This window comes from Mustela nivalis (assembly GCF_964662115.1).
Source record: "Mustela nivalis genome assembly, chromosome: 1".
Lineage (NCBI taxonomy): Eukaryota > Metazoa > Chordata > Mammalia > Carnivora > Mustelidae > Mustela > Mustela nivalis.
Genome location: NC_139020.1, coordinates 164,964,624 through 164,989,001, shown reverse-complemented (window position 1 = coordinate 164,989,001; position 24,378 = coordinate 164,964,624). Strand labels below are relative to the sequence as shown.

At 45.8% G+C, this 24,378-nt stretch overlaps 1 protein-coding gene across 1 annotated transcript in view; it reads left to right on the top strand.

Moving 5' to 3' along the window:
- Positions 1–24,378, top strand: part of SLC6A11 (solute carrier family 6 member 11) — a 124,822-nt gene that overhangs the window by 39,193 nt on the left and 61,251 nt on the right. Inside the window, exon 6 of the mRNA XM_082683695.1 lies at positions 20,969–21,103. Within this exon, the coding sequence (XP_082539821.1) occupies positions 20,969–21,103 (135 nt within the window). The remainder of the gene's footprint in view (positions 1–20,968; positions 21,104–24,378) is intronic.

Here is a 24,378-nt window from a genome sequence, read left to right as displayed (position 1 = left end):
TGAAAGGGAAGAGAACAGGCCCAGGGAAGGAACTGGGCAGCGCTGTCTCTCGGCCCTCAAGTGGCCTTTGTTGCCGCCCGAAGCGAGTGGGGCCGGCGTTGGTGGCAGGGCTGTCCCAGCGGCCCGGCTGATGTCCGCATTCAGAGCGGAAACTAGAACACTCATGAGAAGCATGCAGAGAGCCGGCGGCCGGCGCGGGGCGAGCCCTGCCCTCGGGCCCCCAGAGCCCGAGGACACCCCAGGCCACTGTGGAGAGGTTTTGGTGCCCAGTGGGGAGTGCTTCTCCCACAACTGTGGTTTGGGGAGAGCCACAGATTGTCACATTAAGTCAAAAGAGTTTAGCGTCTTGATTCAAGCCTTTCTTTGGCCTTGACTGACAGCGCTTCACCTTTAGCGGGAACCCTGGCAGCGAGGAGACTTGGAAAGGAGGGAAGCTTTGGGACTCAGTAATACCGTCTTTATTAAAGCACAAAGGCCCCCCAAAGTCTGAGTGGTTGCTGGATGGGAGGGGTTCTGCAGGGGCTGGCCGCCTCCTGAGAAAACCCGTTGGAGCACTGCAAGGGGGACCTAGGCAGGGGCGGCGGGCACTCTTAACCCGTGGGGAGCGGAACGCCTCCGGTCCCCAGCACTCGGTGGAGCGGCCCACGTGTGTGGCCTCCCTGGGAAACGGGAACCCACCCTCCCTGATGGCAGGCGTAGAAGAGTCGAAGTGGCTTTGCTCTCTGTGTGAGACAAAGCACAGTGCTTTTGGAGAACAAAACCAGAAGCGAGTGGCTACTCGTTTTGTGCCTCTTGAATATCAGCACTGTGCTAGGCACTCACAAAGAGCTGTGTGCTGTGTATCCTGCCTTCAAGAATCTGGCAGAGGAGAGGAAGACGACAATGAAGAGGAGTAGATAGAATAAGCCACCTTTTGGAGTCAAGAGTCGCACCCTACCACTTGCAGACTATGTGACAGAGTGCAGGCCACCATTGCCTTCTCTGGCTATTCACACACTTCCTCTTGCAGGGCCTCAGTTTCCCCTTCTGCCAAAGTTAGGGTGACACGTGCAGTGACAGGTCAGTGGCTGTGCAGGTGTCACTCATGAGATAACAATTGAGGCGGGGGTGGGGGACGGCAGTCAGAGCCTGCTGGAGACAGGAGGAGGACCTGGGATGGGGTCTAGGAGGTTCTGGGCAGGGGTGGTGAGGGAAGGGTGATGCGCATAGGCCCAAAGGGGTGTCCGGGGGAGCACTGAGAGGTGATGTGAGCTGGGTGAAAGTCACCCAGCCGGTATTGTAGCAGCGGCTATTTCAAAGCAAAAAATGGTCTCTCCCCACATGCTGCCTTTTGATGCTTATATACGTGTAACCATAGCTTATACCCTGTTTAATCATAAGAGGATGTAATTTAATATTTTACATTTTCATTTAACAGTCCTTCCCAAAGTATGTTCCCTCATTTTGCCATAATATGATTTCTAAATTCCACTGAGTAAATATCCCATGACTTAATAAGCTACTCTGTGACCACTGGGCTCTTAGGATACTTCACAGTTTTCCTCCATCGTTGAAAATGCTAAAGGAAATACTTTATTCATATGGTTTTCCTTCCTTCTGGAAGGTCATTTTGAAGGGAAGGTTAAAAGGGGTGAAACCTAAAAACAAAAAAAAATTTAATTAAAAAAAATTTTTTTTTAAAAAAGGGGGTGAAACCTCTGCCCAAATCACCGGTCTCATCCATCCAGAAAACCTCTGTCCACTACCTGCCTCCCCCAGCAAGGCAGGTACCCCCTACCAACTCCCCCGTCACATCCGGTTCACTTCCCTCTGCCCTGACATTCTGGCCATTGCTGACGGTCCATCTCAAATCCCTCCTTGGCATTTGGGAAGTGCTAGCATTGGATGGAGGAGATTTAAGTTTCCTTTGCTCCAAACAAGTCTTCCCTCACACGTGCTTCCCTGTCTCTATGCCGCTCTATGCACGACCAGTCCTCCCTGTGTCCCTGGCAGTAATGGGCATTGGCTAGGTAATGGGCAGCACCATGCCTTCTTCCAGCTCCTGCTTCCTCATCCACTGTTTTTCTGCCCCTCCCTGATGTCTCTTTTTCCTCCAGGAAGCCTTCCAGACCCCCTCCACACTCATCCTACTTGGCCGTCTCTTAACTCCTCCGCTGGCTCTTGATGGCAGCAGCACACAGTGGCCCCAAGTTTGCCTGTCATTGCCTCATGCCTGCCAGGCTTTTGGGCTCAGGGAGACTTCTTAGTTTGAGAGACAAATATTTATTAAGCATGCCCTGTACCTGGGACTACAGATATGAACCCTAAACAAGTTAAGAGGCTGGAGTGTCGGCAGGCAAGTAAACAGGCAGTTATGAAACGTCCTTGTGCTGGGGATGGTCCTGGGGAAGCAGTGGCATCCAAGCTGGGTGGTTATTAATTACCCCAAGGCAGAGGAGAAAGGGGAGTCCAGGAAAAAGGAACTGCATAAAAGCCAAAAAGCTGGCTTACATCCTTTTCCCCTTCCTCCTCTCTTCCATTTTCCTTCTCTTTTACTCTGTCCCTTCTTCTTCCTTCCTCCTCCTTTGGTGAGTGACATCCATTGCTTGTCAGGGGCTCTTGTGCATTTCTTTATCCCTAGGGTAAACCACTTGGTAGGTGCTAGGAGAGTTCGCTTATTAGTTGATCCAGTCAGCTGACAAGTATGCGATGCCTGTCATGTGCTAGGATCTGTTTGATTGATTGGGGTGAAAGTTCTAAAGTATTTCCTGACAGTCATACAACCAAGCCCTGTTTCCTGCAACCCCCCTCCCAGTGGCTAGGAAAACAGCAGAAAGAAGACCTGTCTTGGGGGAGAGGAGTGAAAAATGTGGCAGTGTCCCTAGGAATTGTGTGAGCCCAAGTGTGCAGCAGTAGGTGTGAGACCTTTGTCTAAGGTCCAGCAGCAAAGGGAGGGTGATCTCACAGGTCTAGAGAGGGGATGCGGGGGAGATGGTGTCCCAGAAGCTATGGAGTCAGATTGACCCAGGTTCAAAGCTCGGGTCTTTGCCCTAAGCTGAGTAAATGATTTACTGTTTACTGTGCACCAGACATTGGGGTGGGCATTCTACATTCATTATTTAAGTTAACCTTCACAACGGACTGTCAGGTGAGTGTTAGCAAATCCACTTTATAATTGAAGGCACTGGGGCCCACAGGTGCACAGGGCCACGCAGCTGTTGGAGGAGTCAGGATTTGAAAGCAGGTCTGAAAAGGGGATCTGAGAACCACAGTGTTCTTTTCACTAGTGTATGTGGAGCTCTGAATAAGTGTTGGCTCCCTTCCTGACCTAGGTGAATATTCGTCAGCCCAAGCACTAACCATGTGCTTGGCACCATTGGTGGGTGACATGGAGGTAGGTGGGCAGGAGAGAACAGAGCTGAGTGGTCCTGAGTTTGAACTGAAGCTCTGCCCTGCAGGTCTGGGCATGGCCCTTTCTTTGCCTCTGAGCTTTCCTCGACCGTCACTGGGGACAATAGGAGGACTCATGTCAGTGGGTCACTATACGGCTTAACTGGGGTGAGGCATGCAAATATTTGCCCAGCACTTGTCACACGGGACACACCCAAATTGCTGTTGTTTTTATTTAATTGCTTGTGATTTTTATAAACCTATTCTCTATCTTAAAAAAGTTCTCGGTCTAGTGGAGAAGGAAGACTGGATTCCCTGACTCGAAGATAATTAACACAATTTTGTAGTATAGATTAGCTGTTCCAATAATGGTACTGTCCTGTTGGTACAGAGCTTGGATAAGGAAGCTCCTGTGGTCCAGAGTGGTCTGGAAAGGCCTTTTGGAAGAGGTAGGACGTGAGCTTCACTTTGAAGGACAGGCAGGTAGAGGGCTGAGCTGGGCCTTCCATGGAGGAGGGGTAAGGAAAAGGAGAGTCAAGGGTGGCTGTGGAATTTGGGAGGCCATAGGGAAGGCCAGATTTCGAGGGAAGGGAGCACAAGTGCCAGACTGGGGTCACATGGGCAGTGGAGATCCATAGAGGGTCCTTGAGCAGGGGTATATTTTGGGAAAGTGGAGGGGACACCTACAGGCCTCATACTGTGTGCTTTGTAGTGGCATCTGCTTTCTTCCTTCCTTTCTGACAACCCCCTAAGTGTAATGAACTAGAGCCCACCAGTGAGAACACTGAAGCAGAAAGCAAATGTAATCTTTATCCTGAATCACAAGTCTGTGTGTCACAGTCAGGATCAACCCAATATCTTGCCAATAGTGGTATCAACACCAGGAGGCAAGGGCTCACTCCAGGCTGCGTCTGAGACCTTTACAACCCATCCCCAACCTGTGCTGCTTCAGCCTCTCACAGACTCTGCAATCTTTGGGTATGAAGAAGATGTGCAGTACTGCCTTTACCACCCTGAAATGCAATTCATAATCTACCTACACAGATAAGTTCAAGAAAGCTGATATAATAGCCCAGCTATATTTTAAAGGAAAAGCAAAAAGGAAGCAATGCATAAAACAACATGTGTTTCAGCACATAAATGCTCAGGCACACCACAAAGGCAATAGTGTCATCTGGTGCTGGCAACAACCTGGCATGAATTCATCTGGATAGAAGGCAAGAGAGCCAAGTTGCCGTAGGATGTTACCAATATGTTTTCTTCTGTCATTGACATCTTGAAATAAGAGCTACATTAGGGAATCAGCATGAATGCAACAGCTACAGATGTGGACTGATGGAAGGGGGTTGCACTGACCACCACTGGAGCTCCATCTGTGGCCTTGTCGTTAGTGATAGGATTTTCTGCAACATGAATAATATTAACACTCGATAAAGAAAGAGTACAGTCTACCCTCAATTTACATGGGGATTGTGTTTCTGAAAAATTCAGTTTCCAGAGGCGGGGGAGAGAGAGAGAATCCTCAAGCAGACTCTCTGCTGAGTGTGGAGTCTGATGTGGGGCTCAGTCCGAGGACCCTGAGATCGTGACCTGAGCTGAAATCAAGAGTTAGATTGTTAACTAACTGTGCCACCCAGGTGCCCCTGTAAAATTCAGTTTATTTTAAAATGAAGTAAAATATACTTTGAAGTTATTTGTAGAGCAGTTAGTTTCTAGGCTTAATAATTATAAACACCCCCCCATATACCCACACATGAATGTCCGGTGGTGCATTTGGAAATCATGAGAAACAGAGCATTTCTTGTTATGTGGGGACTGTCCCATGCATTGCAGGATTGCCAGCTTTCTTACCCTTTGGTTATTAAATGCTGTATCTTAATCTTTATGATGTCCTCAAATGGCCCATAAGTCTCCAGGTTACCCCTTAGATACCAGTACTGTTGTTGTGACATCCACCAACTCACATTATGTTGTTTAATCTTTACAACAATCTGTCGAGTAGGTATTTTCATTCCCGCTGTTGGGTGTGCACTTTGAGAGTTAGACAGGTGCTGTCCCCTGCTCATGATCACAGAGCTGGAACTGGAACCCACTTCATTTGTCTGCCTCACCATGGCATTTAATACTACATTAGTGTTATATGGAACCGTATGTTTTAAGATGAATTCAGCGTGCATTTATTAAACACCTACTAGATTACAGACACTGGTAATTCTTGGAGACACAGAAGCAAATGTCTAAGACGCAGTCCACGTGTAACACATGAGAGAGAGGGAACATCTCTCAGGAATGTAATAGAAAGAAGTTCACCATGGCCAGAGCGTCTATTCCTTGACAGGGAACGGAGAGCAGCAGGCTGGATTGACAGGCAGGGACCAGCTCAGGAGGGGTTTGTAGGCGAGCCTTGTCAGAAGATGAAAGTAGTGGTGAGAAACTGAAAGGCTAATCGCAGAGATATGACCAGGGTTTCTTATAATAAGGCCCCTTTGACTGTGGTGTGGAGAATGGGTAGATGGGAGCTGAGGCTGGATCCCACCGTGGTGGTTCAGCAGGACATGATGGCAGCCTTGCGGTGGAGAGAAGAGGACGGGTTTGAGAACAAGAGTGAGCATCAGCCCCCGCACCCTGGGACTGAATGTAGAGGGGGAAGGGGACAGAGACATCTATAAGGAAACTCAGTTTCCTGGTTCAAGTGCATGGTGCCCGGTGCCACTGCTGGCTGAGATGGGGGACATGGCAGGAGGACGAGGCATAGCTGGAGCTGAGGGAGATCACTGTCATGTCTGTAACGCCGGTGGCACCACAAGTAGAGGTTGTCTGCACCATGGACAGGGAGGTCGAAATCCCAGGAGAGAGGGGTGTGCAGTGAGGGGTCAGCATGTATCTCAGGGCTTCTTTACCTGGGATCCACTGAAGCTTCAGGGGGCCACCAAACCTTTTGGAATTGCAAAAAATTATGGGACACACTCTTCTAGGATGAGGGTTTATAGCTATCTTCTAATTTTTGAAGGAGCTTTTGTCCCCGAAATGTTGAGAAACTTCTGATATTCCAAATCTCATCTGATCTAAGTTACACCACTATTTTATATGCCAGTTCATAATACTACCACTGAAGAAGGACGTTTGCCAGAAGCAGAAATACTTCCAGTTCGTCTGCTCTGCCTCTCCTAAACTTCCTAGGTGGCACGTGAAGTAACCACAGAAGACTTGCATACACACCTACTGCTTTGAAGTTTCTTTGGCAGATTCTCCTGTCTGTAGGTGTATTGCGTGAGGCTTACTAGCTATCAGTCTGCATGTACCGCAGTAACAATGTAATACAGCTTCATCTACTGGGAGGCATTTTCTTAGATCCCTAAAATGCAGTTGGCTCTTGGGCATCATAGGGTGCTAACCCTCTGCACCGTCAAAAATCTATGTATAACTTTTGACACCCCCCCCCCAAAACACTTAACTGCTAATAGCTTGCAGTTGACCAGAAGCCTTATTGATAAAATAAGCAGTTGACTTACACATATTTTGTATGTTACATGTATTATATACTGTATTCTTATATAAAATAACTAGAGAAAACAATGAAGAAAATCATAAGAGAAAAGTATATATATAGCCCTACCCTTATTTATATTTTTAAAAATCCACGTATAAGTGGACCTGAGCAGTTCAAATCTGTGTTGTTCAAGATTCAACTGTATTTGGTTTTCTCTTTGCAGGAAAATATGAGATTGTGATTATTTTTCTAGTGATTTATATTTGCTTTTCATTATCAACTTTCACCCCCCTTTTCTGTGCCTTTCTGCAGAAACATGGTATAATCTTTTAAAAAGACAGTTTAAACATCAAGCAGCAATTGATTTAAGTTAATTTAATTTAAAATATTTTAACCAACAAAGCCACTCAACTAAAGTGATGGTAATAGGAACAGCTCTAACCCAGGTCCCTTATACTCGGGAGCAGCGACTATGTTGCAGCTGCCACCTAGAGCAGGGGTAGGGGGCATCCTAATTTCAGAGATAATAAGGTGAACAGTGCTAAAGGCATGCATCTCGGAATGGATGGAATTGAATCCCCAGGAACAGGTGGGCTACCCAGGGTGAGAATGTAAGAGAAGGATGGAGGGGTCAAGATAAGGGGTTTGGGGAGGCTGAAAGGCAGAGGAACCTGAAAAGGAAACAGAGTTCTCTGGAAAGTAGCGAAAAGGCAGGATGGTGAGGCCTTTGGGGAGGGTGGGGGAAGAGCCCACTCTAGCTGGCCACATGCCATGAGACCAGGTGCAGTGAGGGGGCTGTGGGACAGTGGAGTCCAGCTGTGAATTTCTCTATTCATGAAGAGTGGGGGACAGAGTAAGCGTGATGCTGTTATCCAAAAAAGGTACATATAGGAGAGACCTATTTGGGGGAGAAAGTCATGGGGTTGGTTTTGAGCATGTGGAACTAGAGGTAGGAAATCCAATTGGATATACACATAGATAGTTGAACGCCCCAGTCTTCAACTTGAGATTCATCTGGGCTGGTGAGGGAGACTGATAGGCCATCAGGACATCGGTGACTCCTAAAACTGTAGGAGTAGGTAAGAAAAGGCAGGAGAGTGGGTAGAGAGTGAATAGAGGTGCGGTGAGGCCAGATTTGGGGAAGCAGCTTCTCGTGAAACAGAGGGCGGGGCTTACCCCTGATCTTTGTTGGCATCCTCTGCCTCCTACAGTGTCTGGCACAGGACGAGGCACATCAGAGTTGGCTGATCGGTTAATTAATTGCTGGAAAGAATGAGTGAAGAGATGAGCCTGTGAAAGAGACTAAAACAATCATGAGGAAAAGAAGCAGACCACCAGAGGCATCATCTAATGAGGGAAAGTTAAAGCTGCAAAATTGGACAAGTTCTAAGAAATTACTGCATTTGACTTCATAGGTGTGCCCGGTGTCCTCCGGGGTGGCTGCTGACTGAAGAGGTGGGAGGCAGCATGTGGGTCTCCATCGATAGAGGCAAGTGTAGATTCTTCTTTCAAGACATGAAGCTATTTTAGAAGGAGTGTGTTGCAGGCAGCACAGTGGTCTAGGAGGGACCCCTGTTGCTCAAGACTCCTGAAGAAGACCCAGGAGAATGCGTGATTGGCCTGTGGGCTGGAAGGGAGGCAGTCGGTCTCAGAGAGCAGGCAGTGATTGCGGGATCCAGACAGCATGCTGTCTGGCTGCAGACACAGTCCCTGCATGTTGGCTCTCTCCCCTCCGCTCCTCCGTTGCCATGAGCAAGCGTGTTGAAGACTAGCATAAGAGGATGTGGGGTGGTACTTCTTAGCTGACAGCCTCCCTACACTGGTAAAGCCCTGCCTGGGATTTAATGGTGTGCCTTAATGGTGCTTTTGATCTCCATGGCGATGCCAGCTTTCTAGTCTAAGAGAGATGGATAGGGTTTAAATCATTATTAGCCAAGGTACCAAGTGTGTTTTCCAGGCAGTGAATAATAGCTCCTAATGCTGGTGTAGGCTTGGCTGGGCACTGCCTGGAATATTTATGTTACTTGAGCTTGTTTGGGGATTTGTTTTCATTTTTGTGGTCTTCATGGTGGAGCTATGTAAAAATCAATAGCATTGCCTTTCTAGTTAATTCACCATGAAATAGGCTTAAACACTAGAATCCCCCATCCAGTGATTTTTAGATATACTGTGGACAGGGATTTGAATTGGGCTCGGCTGTCTTAATGAGCATGGTTGCTGTTTAAGTATCTTCTCACCTCTGGGCCTCCACCTCTGCTCCCATGCAAAGCTTATCTCTTTCCCTGGAAATGCTGGTCCCAGGCTGAAGCACCCCACATGCTCCGTGTCCTGACCCTTCTTGCTTTGAGGAATGCATTTCCACAGCACATTCTAGAGCAGGACTCTTTGGAGCAATAGGGACAATTTGTCCCCCTTCAAAGCGCAGGCCCATGAGGAGCTCTCTAGACACATCATTGGCACCTGAGCTGCCTGCTCCCTGATCACTCTGTCCCTGAGCTCCCACTGCTGCCACTGAATGGTCTACCATTATGGCTGTCTGTGTCTGTGGCCGGCTCTTATGTCCTTGCAGGCAGAGGCCTGATTCATTCATCAGCATGCCTTCCAAAACCAGCACAGGCCCCGGCCCACAGTGGGCTAAATGAATGGCTGGTGAATTGAATTAGAAATTTCTTTATCCTCAAATGGGGAGGCTTGTAATGAAAACTGTTTACACTTAAGGCCCATTGTGGCCGCATGGGATTATACCCTGTTTTTTGTTCCGTTGTGTTCGCGCTGGGTTATTGAGGTCAGAATGTGTTTATTCATCAACTATTTACAGTCTTTGTAGGTCTTTGTGAGCAGCATTCAGGATGGGCCAAGATGAATAAGCCCTTGCCCTTCAGTAGATCCTACTCTAGAAGAGAGGCCGGTATATGAGAAGGTAGAATGAAATAAAAGCTAAGTGAAAGAAGTATGGGAGGCAGCTTGCTACAGGCTGACGGGTCAAGTCTCCATGTCTGGTGCTGTGTAAACATTGGCTCATTTAATTCTCACCCCTCACCATAAGAGGTAGGAGCTGTTATCCATATTCCATAGATTTAAGAATCCACAGTTCAAAGGGATAGAGTTAATTGGCTATATTATTATCCCCATTTTATAGAAGGAAATATCAAGACCTAGAAAGACAATAACTTGCCAAAAGTTGATCATGTACATAGAAAGTGCTGGAGGCTGGATTTGAACTTGGTTATTCTGTGGTCAAGACTGATGCCCCTGTCTGTATGCTGGATTGCCCAGTGTGCTGTAGGCTATAGGAGAAGCATTTCATCCTGTAGCCTAAGGCTGATTCATGGAAGACATAATAATTGACTAGTCTTGAAGGTTGGCAAGATTTTGTTAATTAGAAAAGGGAAAAAGGACCTTGGACATGAAGGGAATAACAAAACCAAAGGCTTACATGCATGCAAGTACAGGGTTGGTTTGGGGAACGCAGGGACATGTGTAAGATGAAGCTGGTTGGATTACAGGGACACTTGAATTTCCTTTGGGTCTGTGTAGTGTTTGAATGCTGGCTTTGGAGTCCTACTACAGATCTGAGCCTGAATCCTGACTTTTTCTTTTCTTTTCTTTTTAAAGATTTTTAAAAAATTATTTATTTGACAGAGACAGTGAGAGAGGGAACACAGCAGGGAGAGTGTGAGGGGAGAAGCAGGCTTCCCTATGAGCAGGGAGCCTGATGCAGGGCTTGATCCCAGAACCCTGGGATCATGACTAGAGCGGAAGGCAGATGTTTAACGACTGACCCATCACAGTGCACCATGAATTCTGCCTTTTTCTTTCTTTCTTTTTTTTTTTTTAAAGATTTTATTTATTTGACAGACATTGATCACAAGTAGGCAGAGAGGCAGGCAGAGAGAGAGAGAGAGAGGAGGAAGCAGGCTCCCTGCTGAGCAGAGAGTCTGATGCAGGGCTCGATCCCAGGACCCTGAGACCATGACCTGAGCTAAAGGCAGAGGCTTTAACCCACTGAGCCACCCAGGTGCCCCAAGTCCTGATGTTTTTCTTATCTCTGGTCCTATTCACCCGGATTTACTACCTCTTTATACCAGCCTTCTGTTGCCACCACATTGCTATTCATTCCCATTGATAGTGAGAGAACCCCATAAGGATTTTCAGGAGCCACTCTCTAGTCTCCCCTTACAGCTGAGACAGGGCTGACTCCAGACTCTCTGTTTATATTCTTGAATCACCTGCATCCCCCCATTTATGTTGTTCTCTGCTGGCTAAGGCTACTCAGCCACTGAGCTGGAGGGCCAGTGCTTACTGAACCAGTGATGGCCAGCAAAGACAATCACAGTCCTTCCAGTTACTGAGCAGCGTCTGCGTGTTGGGTGCTTTGCATGGTGACCTCAAATTCTCACATCAACTTTTGAAGTAGGCATTATCCTCATTTCACACATGGAGAGGATGGAGGCTCAGGAAGACCTCAGAGACCTTCTGACTCATGTATGCACCTTTGTACTTGATGACGGGATTCACACCGAATCTGGCTACTCACCCTGTCAAGTTCATTCTAAACTGTGGCAGAGAAGGTTGAAACAGTGGCTTATCAGAAATGGTGATCTCTTTGACAGGTCTGTTCTGACCGCTCTTTTAATGTTACTAACTGGGTCTTTCTGAAGACTTGCTGACTATATTTGTTGCATTCCTGGTTGATTCCAAGTGTGGAAGGATGTTCGCTCTGAAGAGTTCACCTTCAGAGTCCTAGGTCATCTTTGGAATCTTCTCTTCATTCTGAGCAGGAAGGAATAGTGTGGATCATTTGGGCAAGTACCTTCATTTAAGAAAAATGATACAGACTTAGAGCAGTAATGGGACCCATCCAAGATCACAGAGGCAATCGGTGGTTAGATATTTCAGTTCCATGTTTGACTTTTTACAGTGGAGACCTCAAAGAACAGTAGTGGGAACAAGACAGTTTCTCTCTCCCGTAACAGCCCAGGTATGACTGGCCTGCTGTCAGGGACCCAGACTGTTTCTGTTCCATTGCTCTGGGTGTTGGGTGTTGCCCTCATTTCTGTGGTTGAAGATGGCTCACTACTTGGTCTTCATTCCAGCCTGTGGGAAGGGCAAGAAGGGAAAGATAGAATACAGCCCTTCCCTTTAGGGACACAATCTGGAAGTTGTACACGACACCTTCATGTGTATCTGATTGGCCATGATGTAGTCACATAGCCTAGCTGCAAGGGAATTTGGGAAATGTTGTCTTTATTCTAGACAGCCATGGATCCAGTCAAAAGTAGGAGTTTTGTTACCACAGTAAAGGGGAAAGTGAATCTTGAAATGAGGCTCATGGTCTCTGGCACTGTGGTAGAATAGGGACAAGAGCCAGATCCTCCCACCCTGGGTGCTGCCTCCAGTCCTAATCCTGTCCCTCTCCTCCTCCTCAATCCCAAATATGCCCTGAAGCATGGATTCCAAGGCTGGCCAGTGTTTTGGTATATTATTTTAGGCTCCACACCTAGGCTAACTTTTATAGATAACGATCAACCATTTATTGTTGCATAAAAACTGTAACTTCAGCTTCTCATGGAAATATTTCTGCATTGCTGAAATACCATTATCTCCTATAATAGTGAATATTTTCACTATTTTCTTGTGAAAACATGACTACTCTCACTGATTTAAAATTTGGTTGCTTGAAACAGAATGTGTTTTCTTCATTTCCTATTTCTGTTAGAATGGTCTGAAGAATAGTTACTCTAGGGGCGCCTGGGTGGCTCAGTGGGTTAAGCCGCTGCCTTCGGCTCAGGTCATGATCTCAGGGTCCTGGGATCGAGTCCCGCATGGGGCTCTCTGCTCAGCGGGGAGCCTGCTTCCCTCTCTCTCTCTCTGCCTGCCTCTCCGTCTACTTGTGATTTCTCTCTGTCAAATAAATACATAAAATCTTTAAAAAAAAAAAAAGAATAATTACTCTAAAAAAGGGTGAAGAGGCCAGGTATGCCCATGGTGACATCCTTTCTTTGGCTTCACATTCTCTTAGCACCTTGTTCCCAGATATCAGTAACATCTTATGGGAGGTCATACCAGGATATTTGGTGCCTGCTCTGGTGTTTCTACCTCAGAATTCAGGTAGTTTTCTCTTGGAAATTATGTTGATATTCAAAACACTGATTCTCTAACGGTTGATGTTTATTACGTGCTTTCCAGCCATATGTAATGGGCATATGTACCCTACACACAGAGGCAAGCCCAGCCAGAGGAGAAGTCGGGGACGACTGGACTAATACAGTATTTCCCACGCCAGGGTAATGGGCTACGATGAGTTGCTGCCAAAAAAGTAAAGCAAGCCAGACATTTGTTTGTTTGGATCTTTGAAGTGAAGGACAAACAGAAGAAGAAACGGGAGTTGAAAACAGGAAGATGTGTCTGGTCAGGTTTGCGGCGTGGAGCATGGCACGTGTGTTGGAGAGAGCTGACTTCTGATCTCATAGTTCTGTGACCTGGTGCAAGCCACTTCTTTCTTTAATCTTCAAGAGTTTTTGTTTGTCTTTGTCTGCAAAATGGGGATAGAACCTGTTCAAATGGCATGGATATCAGATAGTGGTACCGTATGACACATCTCTGGCACCCAGTGGTGCACAGTTAACAGCAGCCTCTTGCAAGGCCCTGGGGTAGCTTGCTCTCAGAAGGTTCAGCCTAAATTAGTGTCAGGACCTTGGATAGCTCTAAGGAATCCTGATCCTTTGCAAGGATTGTGGTTAACTATGAGCTAACTGTTCCAGAAAACACTTGTTTGCTGGGAAGGACCCTAGCAATCATCCATCTGATCCTTTCCACAGGTTTGGGAGATGTTCTTTCTGTTGGAAGTCCACAGGATGATTTTAGTGACACGTGAAACTGTATCAAAGAATATTCAATTATATAATGAGATAATAGTCCTTTTTCATGTGCTTAAGGCAAAAGGTACAGTAAGCTGTTTTATCTTTTAGCACCTCCCTGATACTTGCCACTCTTGCTTTTGAACAAATGGAAAACACAGGTCAGACTCAGAGTCTTTGGCTCTAATTTAATCATATATTATTCTCATTGTATTTATTTTTGCACTTACCTTCTATATTTGTGGTTAGAGATCATGGTTTTCTGTTTATGGTGGTAATTCAGTTTTTTCCATTAATATATTTATTGAACATAAGAGAGAATATTGAATTCTAGAAAATATTAAGTAAACAGCCCAAAGGAATACATGCATATGGCAAAAAAAAAAAAAAAAAAAAGAATTGGGAAAATGGTACAAGAGTGATTGAAGCTTGGATTAGTTCACCCCTGCCTCTTGTAGATGGTAAAATGCCAGCCCAGAGAGGGTATGGAACTTGCCCTAGCCAGTTATTATTTGGATCTTCTGACCCTGTGGTTCTGTGTCTTTGCCCCCACACCACCCTGCTTTCCCAAAGCCTTTTGAACAAGGCTCAATTTTCCAATTTACCCCATTATCCTGGAAAACTTAGGGAGGGGCAGCCTTTCTGCAACCTTTGTCATGTTCCCAATGATCAGACAATCTCCCTGCTATGAAATAAATAGCTGTGTCCTGGAAGTAGGGGGAAATGCCCCACAATTCCAGTATTGGAATGCAAATGAGCAATTAGAGTCAATTAAGCAGGATACAGTATAATTACCACCAATTGTGCTAACCTTTATATTCTGGAGGACTTGACCTGCTGAAAGGAAGTTAAACAATAGTAAAAAAACCTCTTCCTCAACCAAGGCATGTGCTTGGGGCAGGAACCTCATTTCACAGGGGCCTCCGAGGTCTGACAGATTAGACCCTCCTTCTTCCACACCCACCTCTCTGGGTCGGAGCCATCTCTGGCAGCAGCCGGAAGCAGCCAGGAAGCAGCCAGCCTTTATCGTACCTTCTCAGTGACTTATTGTGTCTGTCACCAAACACTGCATAATTTACCATAATTCCTGAGGCCTGCTTGGCTCATCCAGAGAATCCTGTAGCGGCAGGCCTCTTGAAAGTGATGAATTTAGCTGGGGATTACCTTATATCTGAACTTTCTTGCCCTCTGTATCTGGACTGATCTGTCTTTTGAAGCCAAATCTCTTACTTCCTTATTTAGAAACCCTCCTCTCTTGCTCTCTCTCCATGTCCCTCTGCATGTGTGTGCTCTCTCTCAAATAAATAAATACATCTTTTTTAAAAAATCAGATTCAATTTTCTGAATCCCATTTTATGGACCTAGCATTTCATAGGACAGAGCACGCAGTGGTGTTCTGAGGCCCTGCAGCCTAACCTCAGGATCCAGGATCTCAGCCTGCTGATTTGTTTATCCTCCCTCTACCAAATATCTATTGAGCATATTTTATGTGCCTTATACTGTCCTGGGCACTGTGGATACAGCAGAGAAAGTAAAAGACAAAGCTCCCTTACCTCAAGGAGGCTATGATTTAGAAATCTGAAGCTTACAAGGCAGTAACACAGCTAATGGAGAGCTGCTGGAGGTGCTCAGAGGGTGCCAGAGTGATGGGGACATGGGTGGAGTAGGGAGTTGAGGAAGGACGTGGTACTTTAACCCCTCAACAATGGTGGGCAGATGGCATGGCTTCCAGGCTAAGAGGATCCTGGGTTCTGAGGTGAGACTGAGGTACAGTATCTGTCCCCCGATTCATGGTTTCACTTTTTCCCATTTCAGTTCCTCACTGGAAGCAATGATCATCCTTCTGATGTCAGAAGACTGGTAGTAGCCTAACTCTGTGTCACAGTGCCTGCGCCATTCCTCTCACTTCTCATCACATGTGCATTTTATCATGCCAGCCTCACTCAAGGATGAGTATAGTACAAATCTTGGAAGATATTTGGAAGAGAGAGACCACATTCATGTAACTTTTATTTTAGTACATTGTTATAATCATTCTAGTTTATGCTCGGTTATTGTTTTTCACTTTACTTTGCCTAATTTATAAATTAAACTTTGTTATAGGTATGGACATACAGGAAAAAAACATATATAACATTCTGTATTACCCGTGGTTTCAGGAATCCTGTAGGGGTCTTGGAACGTATCTTCTGTGGGTAAGGGTAGGGGGCTACTGTGCTTCCTCCACTCCTCTGGGCCTCAGCTGCCTGACATATAAAGCAGGTAGGACAATGATATTGCACCTAGAAGGCAGGGTCCCTGACTTGAAGGAGTCCTAGCCTTGTGGGATTTAAGATATACTCAGGATGAATACCTAGGACTGGGTGTTACAGATAAAGGGGGACATGAAAAGATAAGGAGGACTTACCCTCAGGGAGGCTGGCACACTCCCTGAGGGTAAGGAAGCTGGCATAGCAGAGGACAGAGTGGTTGGGGGAAGGATGGAAGCTAATCAAGTCACACAGCAAGTCGGGGCAGAGTCAAGGTTAAACACAGGTCATCTGACTCAGACCCCAACCCTTTGCACTGTATCCCACAACCTTGAATGTGAGCCTGGGGAGATCAGGAAAACACATGCTGGACTCAGTTTTGAAACCCAGGCTGCAGCGTGGATAGCATGGGGCTGTCCCCGGATGGAGGAGAAAGATGACACAAATTCCCAGTGATGGGGCTGAAGAGGGGGCATCATGTCAGAATATAGTTGGAGATCAAGTTTTCCAGACTTGCTGCCCCTGATTGAATGTGGAAGAATTTGGGGGAAGAAGGGAGGCAGGCTCCAGTTTGAACACCTGGAGCACAGCCTGGGAGACAGTATTCTCAGCCCATTTCCTCACTGTTGGCTAGTTTGACATCTTTCTTGGCGGACTCAGCCTTTCCAATTCCTGCTTAGTGTTGGAAATCCAGCTTCAACCCCACTGTCAGAGCCAGAAGGCTGAAACTATCCATAAAGAAGCTTCCAGCCCATCTCTCTAGCCTCCTTTTCATGTTTCACATTAGTCCAGTGGGTGTCATGATCCCAGGACTGTCATTCAGGTATGCACATTCAATAGTTCTTTCTTTGAGCACTAGATCTGGGTCTTACCACTCTGGGGACAGGGACTAAGGGCCTGCAGGACACTGTGAATGCATCAGTGAAAAAATGGGCTAGAGCAAGAGTAGCAGATAGTGGATTTCTTCCCACTTGATTATGGAGGCTGCCCAGAATACTATGGAGGGTCTTGAGGCTTAGCTACATCCAGGCTTAACTTCAGAGAATATTGTGATCAATTGGTGATGTCTGCCATGAGCACAGGCATGAGCACATGGGGGATGTGGCAGCGTGCATGCCTTTTATGTGCAATTTCTTAATGACAAGGTCTGTATTGTTTGCACAGTCTATGGCTGTTCTCAGGAAAAATCAAAGATATTTTCCAGGTGTCTAGTATAGTTGAGGGTTAAAGGGGCTGTTGGGAGAACTGGGACCAGTGTCAGATACAGGCTGTCCTCAGCATTGCATTTTCGACTTTCATACCATTCTCCACTTGTGTCCATTACATAATGATGCCCCTAAGCCACCTTTTGTTCCCTGACTCAAAGCTCTCAAACCTCAGCTCACAAAGGGATTTTTTCTAGCTAACGCCTGCCAGCCCGTGGTTTCATTTTGGCAGACTAAGTCATTGTCTACACTGTGGTCTTTGGACAGTTCATCTGAATATTTTCTTTCCCTTATGGTTTTATTTTAAAAACTGTAAAAATGACGGTGTGGATTTCAGTGGAGGGAGTGTAGTTCTCCTCAATGTAATGTAGAAGCAGAGCATGCATTTAGAGCTCTAAACAATGGGATTACTTCAGAAGAAACATTAGCCATTTAATAAGTCATGCCAGTTTGGACCTTGAGGAACAGTCCGTATCCATGTGTATTGCTGAGGGCATGGTCAGAGCTCATTTGGCCAGGTTATAAGTGATGCCTTAATGACACCCTGGTGGCCCAGTATATTCAAAACAGACCAGACGGAGGGATGCCTGGGTGGCTCAGTCAGTTTGTGTCTCCTTCAGCTCAGGTCACGATCTTAGGGTCCTGGGACCAAGTGCCACATCGGGCTCCCTGCTCAGTGGGGAGTGTGCTTCTCCCTCTGCCTGCCGCTCTCCCTGCTTGTACTTGCTCTCTCTGACAAAAAAATAAATAAAATCTTTACAAAAATCCAAACAGATCAGGGAGAGCACAATCAACAAGTTTAGTCACATCAAGGTGGTCCCACACGGTAAGGTTAAAGTCCTATAATTTTCAATTGTTCTTCTGTTTTACATGGTTAACATTCTTTCCCTTAGATTTTATGAGCATGGGGAGTTAAGACAGAAATATCATTATTCAGAGCCTGGGCATTCTGGATAATTAATCTTCTGCCATACCGCAGAGACAAATGTGGAAAGTATGCAATTAAAAGCAATAGATTTTAGCGTCCCCCCCCTTACTTTTCATAGATACAAGCTGGGTTGGATGGAGCGTGGGGGTTCATTGTGAAGGGAGAGAATCCATAATTTATATGAAATGCTGAGGATCCATGATAGAATATGCTCACCAGACTAAGGGATACAGCACAGCACAGTCTATGGGCAGGAACCGTCAACCCTGTTGATTGCTGGCCTCTGATTTTTTACTGTTAATATCAGCCATGGGCTCTTGTTCTTATATATCTAACTCACATTCACCTTTTCTGGATCACATGGTATATTACAGCAAGAGATTATTTGAAACAATCATGTGGCATGTCCGCGGAGCTGATGGTTGGTCTGGAAGCAAGGACACTGAAATGGCTGCAGCCAGGTTGTGAGCAGGCTGAGGCTGGTTCCGGCCTTGTAGGTTAAGGACGATGTGTGGATGAAACAATCCAGCCCTCCAGACATAAGCAGCGTCCAGTGACACCCCCCCTTCTGCAGGTTCTTATTTCTTGTCTTTGAGGACTGGGTTTCCTGCTGTGCCACTCACCAACCCAATGACTTACCTTTGCTTTTATGTAAAGTATGGCCTCTTACCTTTTAGTTTACAGGATGCAGCAGGTTAACTGTTTCTCAACAGTAATGGGTTTTTTTTGTTATTGTTTCATTGTGTTCCTGTCCCCTTCCTGTCCCTCCACTGCGCATAGTGGAGCATTCTTCAATGAAATATAATAGGGCAGTTAACACAAGGATACTGTGTGTCATACTGTATTTAATGTTTCTTTTTAAAAAAAAAAAAGATTTTTAGGGGCACCTGAGTGGCTTAGTGGGCTAAGCCTCTGCCTTCAGCTCGGGTCATGATCTCAGGGTCCTGGGATCCAGCCCTGCATTGGGTTCTCTGCTCAGCGGGGAGCCTGCTTCCCCCTCTCTCTCTGCCTGCTGCTCTGCCTACTTGTGATCTCTGTATGTCAAATAAATATATAAAATCTTTAAAAAAAAAAACGATTTTTGAAACTTATTTATTTGACAGAGCAAATGAGAGAGCACCAGCAGGGGGAGGAGCAGCAGCCAGAGGGAGAGGGAGAAGCAGGCTCCCGCTGAGCGCCTGGCAGCCAGGACACAGAGCTTGATCCCAGGACCCTGGGAACATGACCTGAGTAGAAAGCAGATGCTTAACCGACTGCACCACCCAGGTGCCCTCTGTATTTAGCGTTTCTATTTCAGTTTTTCTACGATGTTAATTTATATGAAAATAAAATAAATAATGCAAGGAAAAAATCCAAGAGGAAATGCTGTATAAATGTGGCTATTTCTATTGTCACATGTGAAGTGATTGGCATTTAATAGGATTTTATTCTCTTCTTTCCTCTGTCCCCATTTCCCATGTCCTCAACTTCTGCTAATCCTTTATGGGCCAATCCCTGGATCACCTCCTTGGAGAAGCCCTTCCTGACTGCCTCTGTAATTAGTTCCTCTGTGCTCCTCCATCCTTTACTTTCTCCCCTGATCACATAATGCATTACCTACATGTCTGTCTGTTCTCCTAGTGGGGAAGCCTCTTGAAGCAGAAACTTCCATTCAAGACTCATTCTTATTTGTGTATTCCAGAATCTAACTCAGTGCTTGGTACGTAGGAGTGTTCTGGGTGTGTGAATGAGTGAGTAGGGGAGGAGTGGGTGAATGAATAAACGCACAGAGTGAAGGACTGGACTGCCATAAAAGAAACCCTGGGCTGAGAAATGATTCCACCAGAAGAATTAAGACCATAGGTCGTAGAGCACAGGTCCTTGACTGGGGCACTCTGAGTCTTTGAATCAGTCCGAAAGCTGGACACATTTCTGTGTCTGTGCACCTTTGGGGGAAGAACAGAGAGTCTGTAGCTGTCCTCGGATCCTCAGAAGTGTCCGTGGCTCCCACATGTTGACAAGTTGCTGATCTAAACAGATGGAACAGGCAGGCCCCACTGAGAGGACATGATCAAGTTACTTCAGAGGAGAACGTGACAAAGAAAAAAGTGAGAGCTGGAGGGGACACCGAGTCTTGCAAGGACCTCAGGTGAAGGTGTGCCCCAGGACAGGAACTCCCAGAGTGGAGAAGGTGTGGCTGTTTCCTTGTAAACAGTTCTTGTATAAAGAAAAGGGGGGATTTTGCTACTTGTTCAGAAGTCTGGGCTGAAAGGGCTGCCCAGGTTCCTTGGGTCCTCCAGACACACCCCGCGGAAATGAGCCCTGGCACACACTGGGTCTTTCTTGCCTCCAATAGTGCCCTCCCTGACTCCTCTCGTGCACTTTTCTATCCTATCCTTGACTGTGAAAACTCGATTTTACTCAAGAGCATTGTTTTTTAAAAATGTGGATCATGTCCCGTTGGTGAATTGTGACTTGCATTTAGAGCATCATGACCAGCTCTTTTTTAAAAATAAGAAATCAGATATGATAGAAAATATTGAGTGCATCACACATGGAAGAGTGAGTATTTTGTGAAACATCCTGTTTCAGCTCAATGTGCATTGAATTTTGATATCCTGTGTATTACCTTCTGTGGGGTATGGCCACAAATGACTGAAAAGCACTGATCTCAGGCATCTTTCTCAGAACTCAGAAGATACTCACTGAAGGAACTGGCCCTTGAAGGGTCCAGATGGTGAGAGATAAGATGGGAGAAGAAGCCATGTGGGGTGTTCATATATCTCTGCACTGGGAAGCCCTTTGCTCCAGGCCGGGATTTAGGAGCCTGCCATGTCGCCCCGACATGACCACCCCTTCTTGATTCTTTCCTCTCCTCCCCTGGGCAGGTTGTGTATGTCACTGCAACATTTCCATATGTCATGCTTCTGATCCTCCTGATCCGAGGGGTCACGTTGCCTGGGGCCTCCGAAGGCATCAAGTTCTACCTGTACCCCGACCTCTCCCGGCTCTCCGACCCACAGGTAAGAGTTGCTTGCTCAATGCCCAGTTGCCCATCACACCTGGGAAGCCTTCTGTGGGCCTCTGCTACTAACCCAGGGGCTCACCGGCTGGCTGAGTACGTGGAATCCTGTAGACCCCTTCTCACAGCAATAATTTTCAATGCATACATTAACATTAACAAAAAACGAATTTGTGACATGGTAATAAAGTATGTGCTCATTTATCAATATATCAAATAACAAGATTCTGCAATAGGTCCATTCGTTTTCATGATTTCAAAGTAGTGATGATCATAAAAGACCTTTGGAGATATCTGTACTGTGATATGAAAGTATCTGGAATTTCTACTGCTAGCAATACTGTAATTTGTTGTCTGCCTTCATAATTGAAGAAGTGCTGAATTTCAGAGGTTAGTGACAATAAAACACACGTTTTGCTCCCACCTAAGGTCACAGATCCCTGCAGTCATGCATCTCAGCCAGAGGAACTGGGTCTGTGTTGATGATTGATTTTTCTTATGGGTGTAGCTCACAGAAAGAAGACAATTGGTGAAGACTGGCTCCCCTGTTAGTTGTCTCCAGGAAGGCATTGGCTTCCTGTTGTATATGTGTATATGTGTATATGTTGTATATGTGTATTGGATAGTGACTGTTTATACCTAAACTTCCCTAAGTGGGTAGTGGGGGTGTGCCTGGGGGTACATTAGATGAGAGATGAAACCAAACATCTTGCAGGCCCAGGAGTATTCAGCCTCATTACTTGTTAGAAGCTCCTGGAAACTTTCAAAAAATCCCAATTCCCAGACCAATTAAATTAAACTTTCTGGGGGTGGGTCCTAGGTATCAGGATCTTCTAAAGGTCACCAGGTAATCCCAGTGTGTATGTCAGATAATGTGCTCAAAGATATTTGATGGATGTGGAGACATCCATTTTTTTTTTTTTTTTTTTACTGAAGTGTACTTTACATATAATGTTACATTATTTTCGGGTGTATAACACAGGGATTCACCATTTTTATACATTATGAGGTGATCACCATGATAAATCTAGCTACTGTCTGTCACCCTACAAAGTTGTTATATATTATTAACTATAGTCAATATAGTGTACCTTGTATCCCTGTGACTTATTTATTTTATAACTGGAAGTTGTACCTCTTAATTCCCTTCCCCTATTTTGACTACCCACTCCCCAGCAGCCACCACATTGTTCTATCTAGGAGTCTGGTTCTGTTTTGTTTTGTTCATTTTTTTTTTTTTTTAGATTCCACATATAAGTGAAATGCAGTATTTGTCTTTCTCTGACTTATTTCATTTAGTGTAGTACCCCAGGTTTATCCATATTGTCACAAATGGCAAGATTTCATTCTTTTTTATGGCTGAATAATATTCCATTGTGTCTCTACACCACTTCTTTATCCATTCGTCTCTCCATGGACACTTGGACTGCTTCCACAATTTGGCTATTGTAAATAATGCCACGATGAACATAGAGGTACCCATATTTCTACTAAAACAAACATAGATGGATCATGCATTAGAATGTAGAATCTGTATTCATAGAAGATGAGCCTGCAAGAAATTCCAAGTGTGCAGTCTGTGGCTTCCAGCCACCCCCTGTTAGGAGAAATTGGATGGGAAGGTTTATGGAGGGTGAGTTACTGTAGCTCAGCTGTACTCATTATACTGATTAAGTCCATTGTGGAGTGGCAATGTGTACTCATTTCTATCTCAGTTTGCTGTGCTGTGAGGGGCCCCCGAGGCTCAGGGCACCATCGGGCATCTGAGGCAGCATCCTGAATTGCATGCAGAATCCCTAGGAAGAAGGAAATGAGCTCCTGACTGTTGGCCTTGCCAATGCCAACCTATGATGGCAAAGGCTCAGTTGGAGAATCAGTTTTGGAAAACCTATTTCCAGAATCACTGGTCTGTGCATTTGTGTTAGATCCACAAATTCTTGACAGATTTCCTGTTCTTTCCTCTACTCATGGGCTTCCTTATCCTGGTCCTCAAGGTCAGGCAAGAGATTCTGAGCATCACCCAGAGTTTCCAATTCTCAATGATTGTTGAAACACCTTGGAACATGTTAAAAGTGCAATTTCAGGGGTTATGGGATGGAAACTGCGCATCTATATTATTAGAAAGCTGTAGAGGAGATTCTGATGGTCAGAAAAGTTTGGGAAAACCCAGCCACCACCTATAACCATAGAGCCCTATCTACACATGTGCACATGTGCGCCACAAACTCACACCCAAACACAGAACAGAAGTGAAGCCTGATAGTCCACCATTCAGACTGCCTGCCCACACCATTCCAGTCTCCTGCCATCTCTGTCCTCCTAGGCCTTGGCTCCCAGGCCAGCACTTACCTGCGAGGCTGTTCTGTGGAATGGCCTCTTGGAATTGTGGCCAGCACATTGGGCCAGCAGTCTGGACCTGGTTTTCCTCTGGCTCTGCTGCTGATCCTGAGTGACCTTGGACAACTTCTTCCTCTTTCTGGGCCTCAGCGTTCCCACTAATGACATGAAAAGATTGAATTCAGTCAGCAGTTTCAAAGTAGATCCAGAGAATCCTGCATTTTCTGTGAACGTGGGTTGACAAACTGACTTACAGGCCAGATTCAGCCCTCTGCCCTTGTTTCATAAATAAAGGTTTATTGGAATGGAGCCATGTTGTTTGTGGCTGCTCAAAGGCATAACCCAGAGGCAATGTGGAGTAGATGAGACAGAAACCATATGACCCCTTGTGTCGAGGGTGCCAAGACCCCACACACGTTGAGTGATTGACTAGAAGGGCTTAGAGGACTCAGCAGTTATACCCTAGAATGTAGTCTATTTCCATCATCAGATGAAGTCTGGAGGAATCCATGCTTAGGCTTCCCATGGTATTCTGCCAGGAGGAGACACCCTGAACATCTTCCTTCTTGTAGTATCAAAATGCAGCAGCATGTGGTCAGTATTTCTGCCCAGAGGAGATTGCTCAGGACCTGGGTTTTTAATGAAGAAGATTGATTAATTGATTGATAAATATTTTATTAATTTATTTGTCAGAGAGAGAGCATGCACAAGCAGGGGGAGTGGCAGGCAGAGGAGAAACAGGCTCCTTGTAGAGCAGGAAGCCTGATGTGGTGCTCAATTCCAGGACCCTGGGATCATGACCTGAGCTGAAGGCAGATGCTTAACTGACTGAGCCACCCAGGCATCCCAATGAGGAAATTTTATTAAGTGCACAGATACTTTCTGGCCATGTGGTCAATCACACAGACCCCAGAATTCCCAACCTTTAGAAGGAAAGCA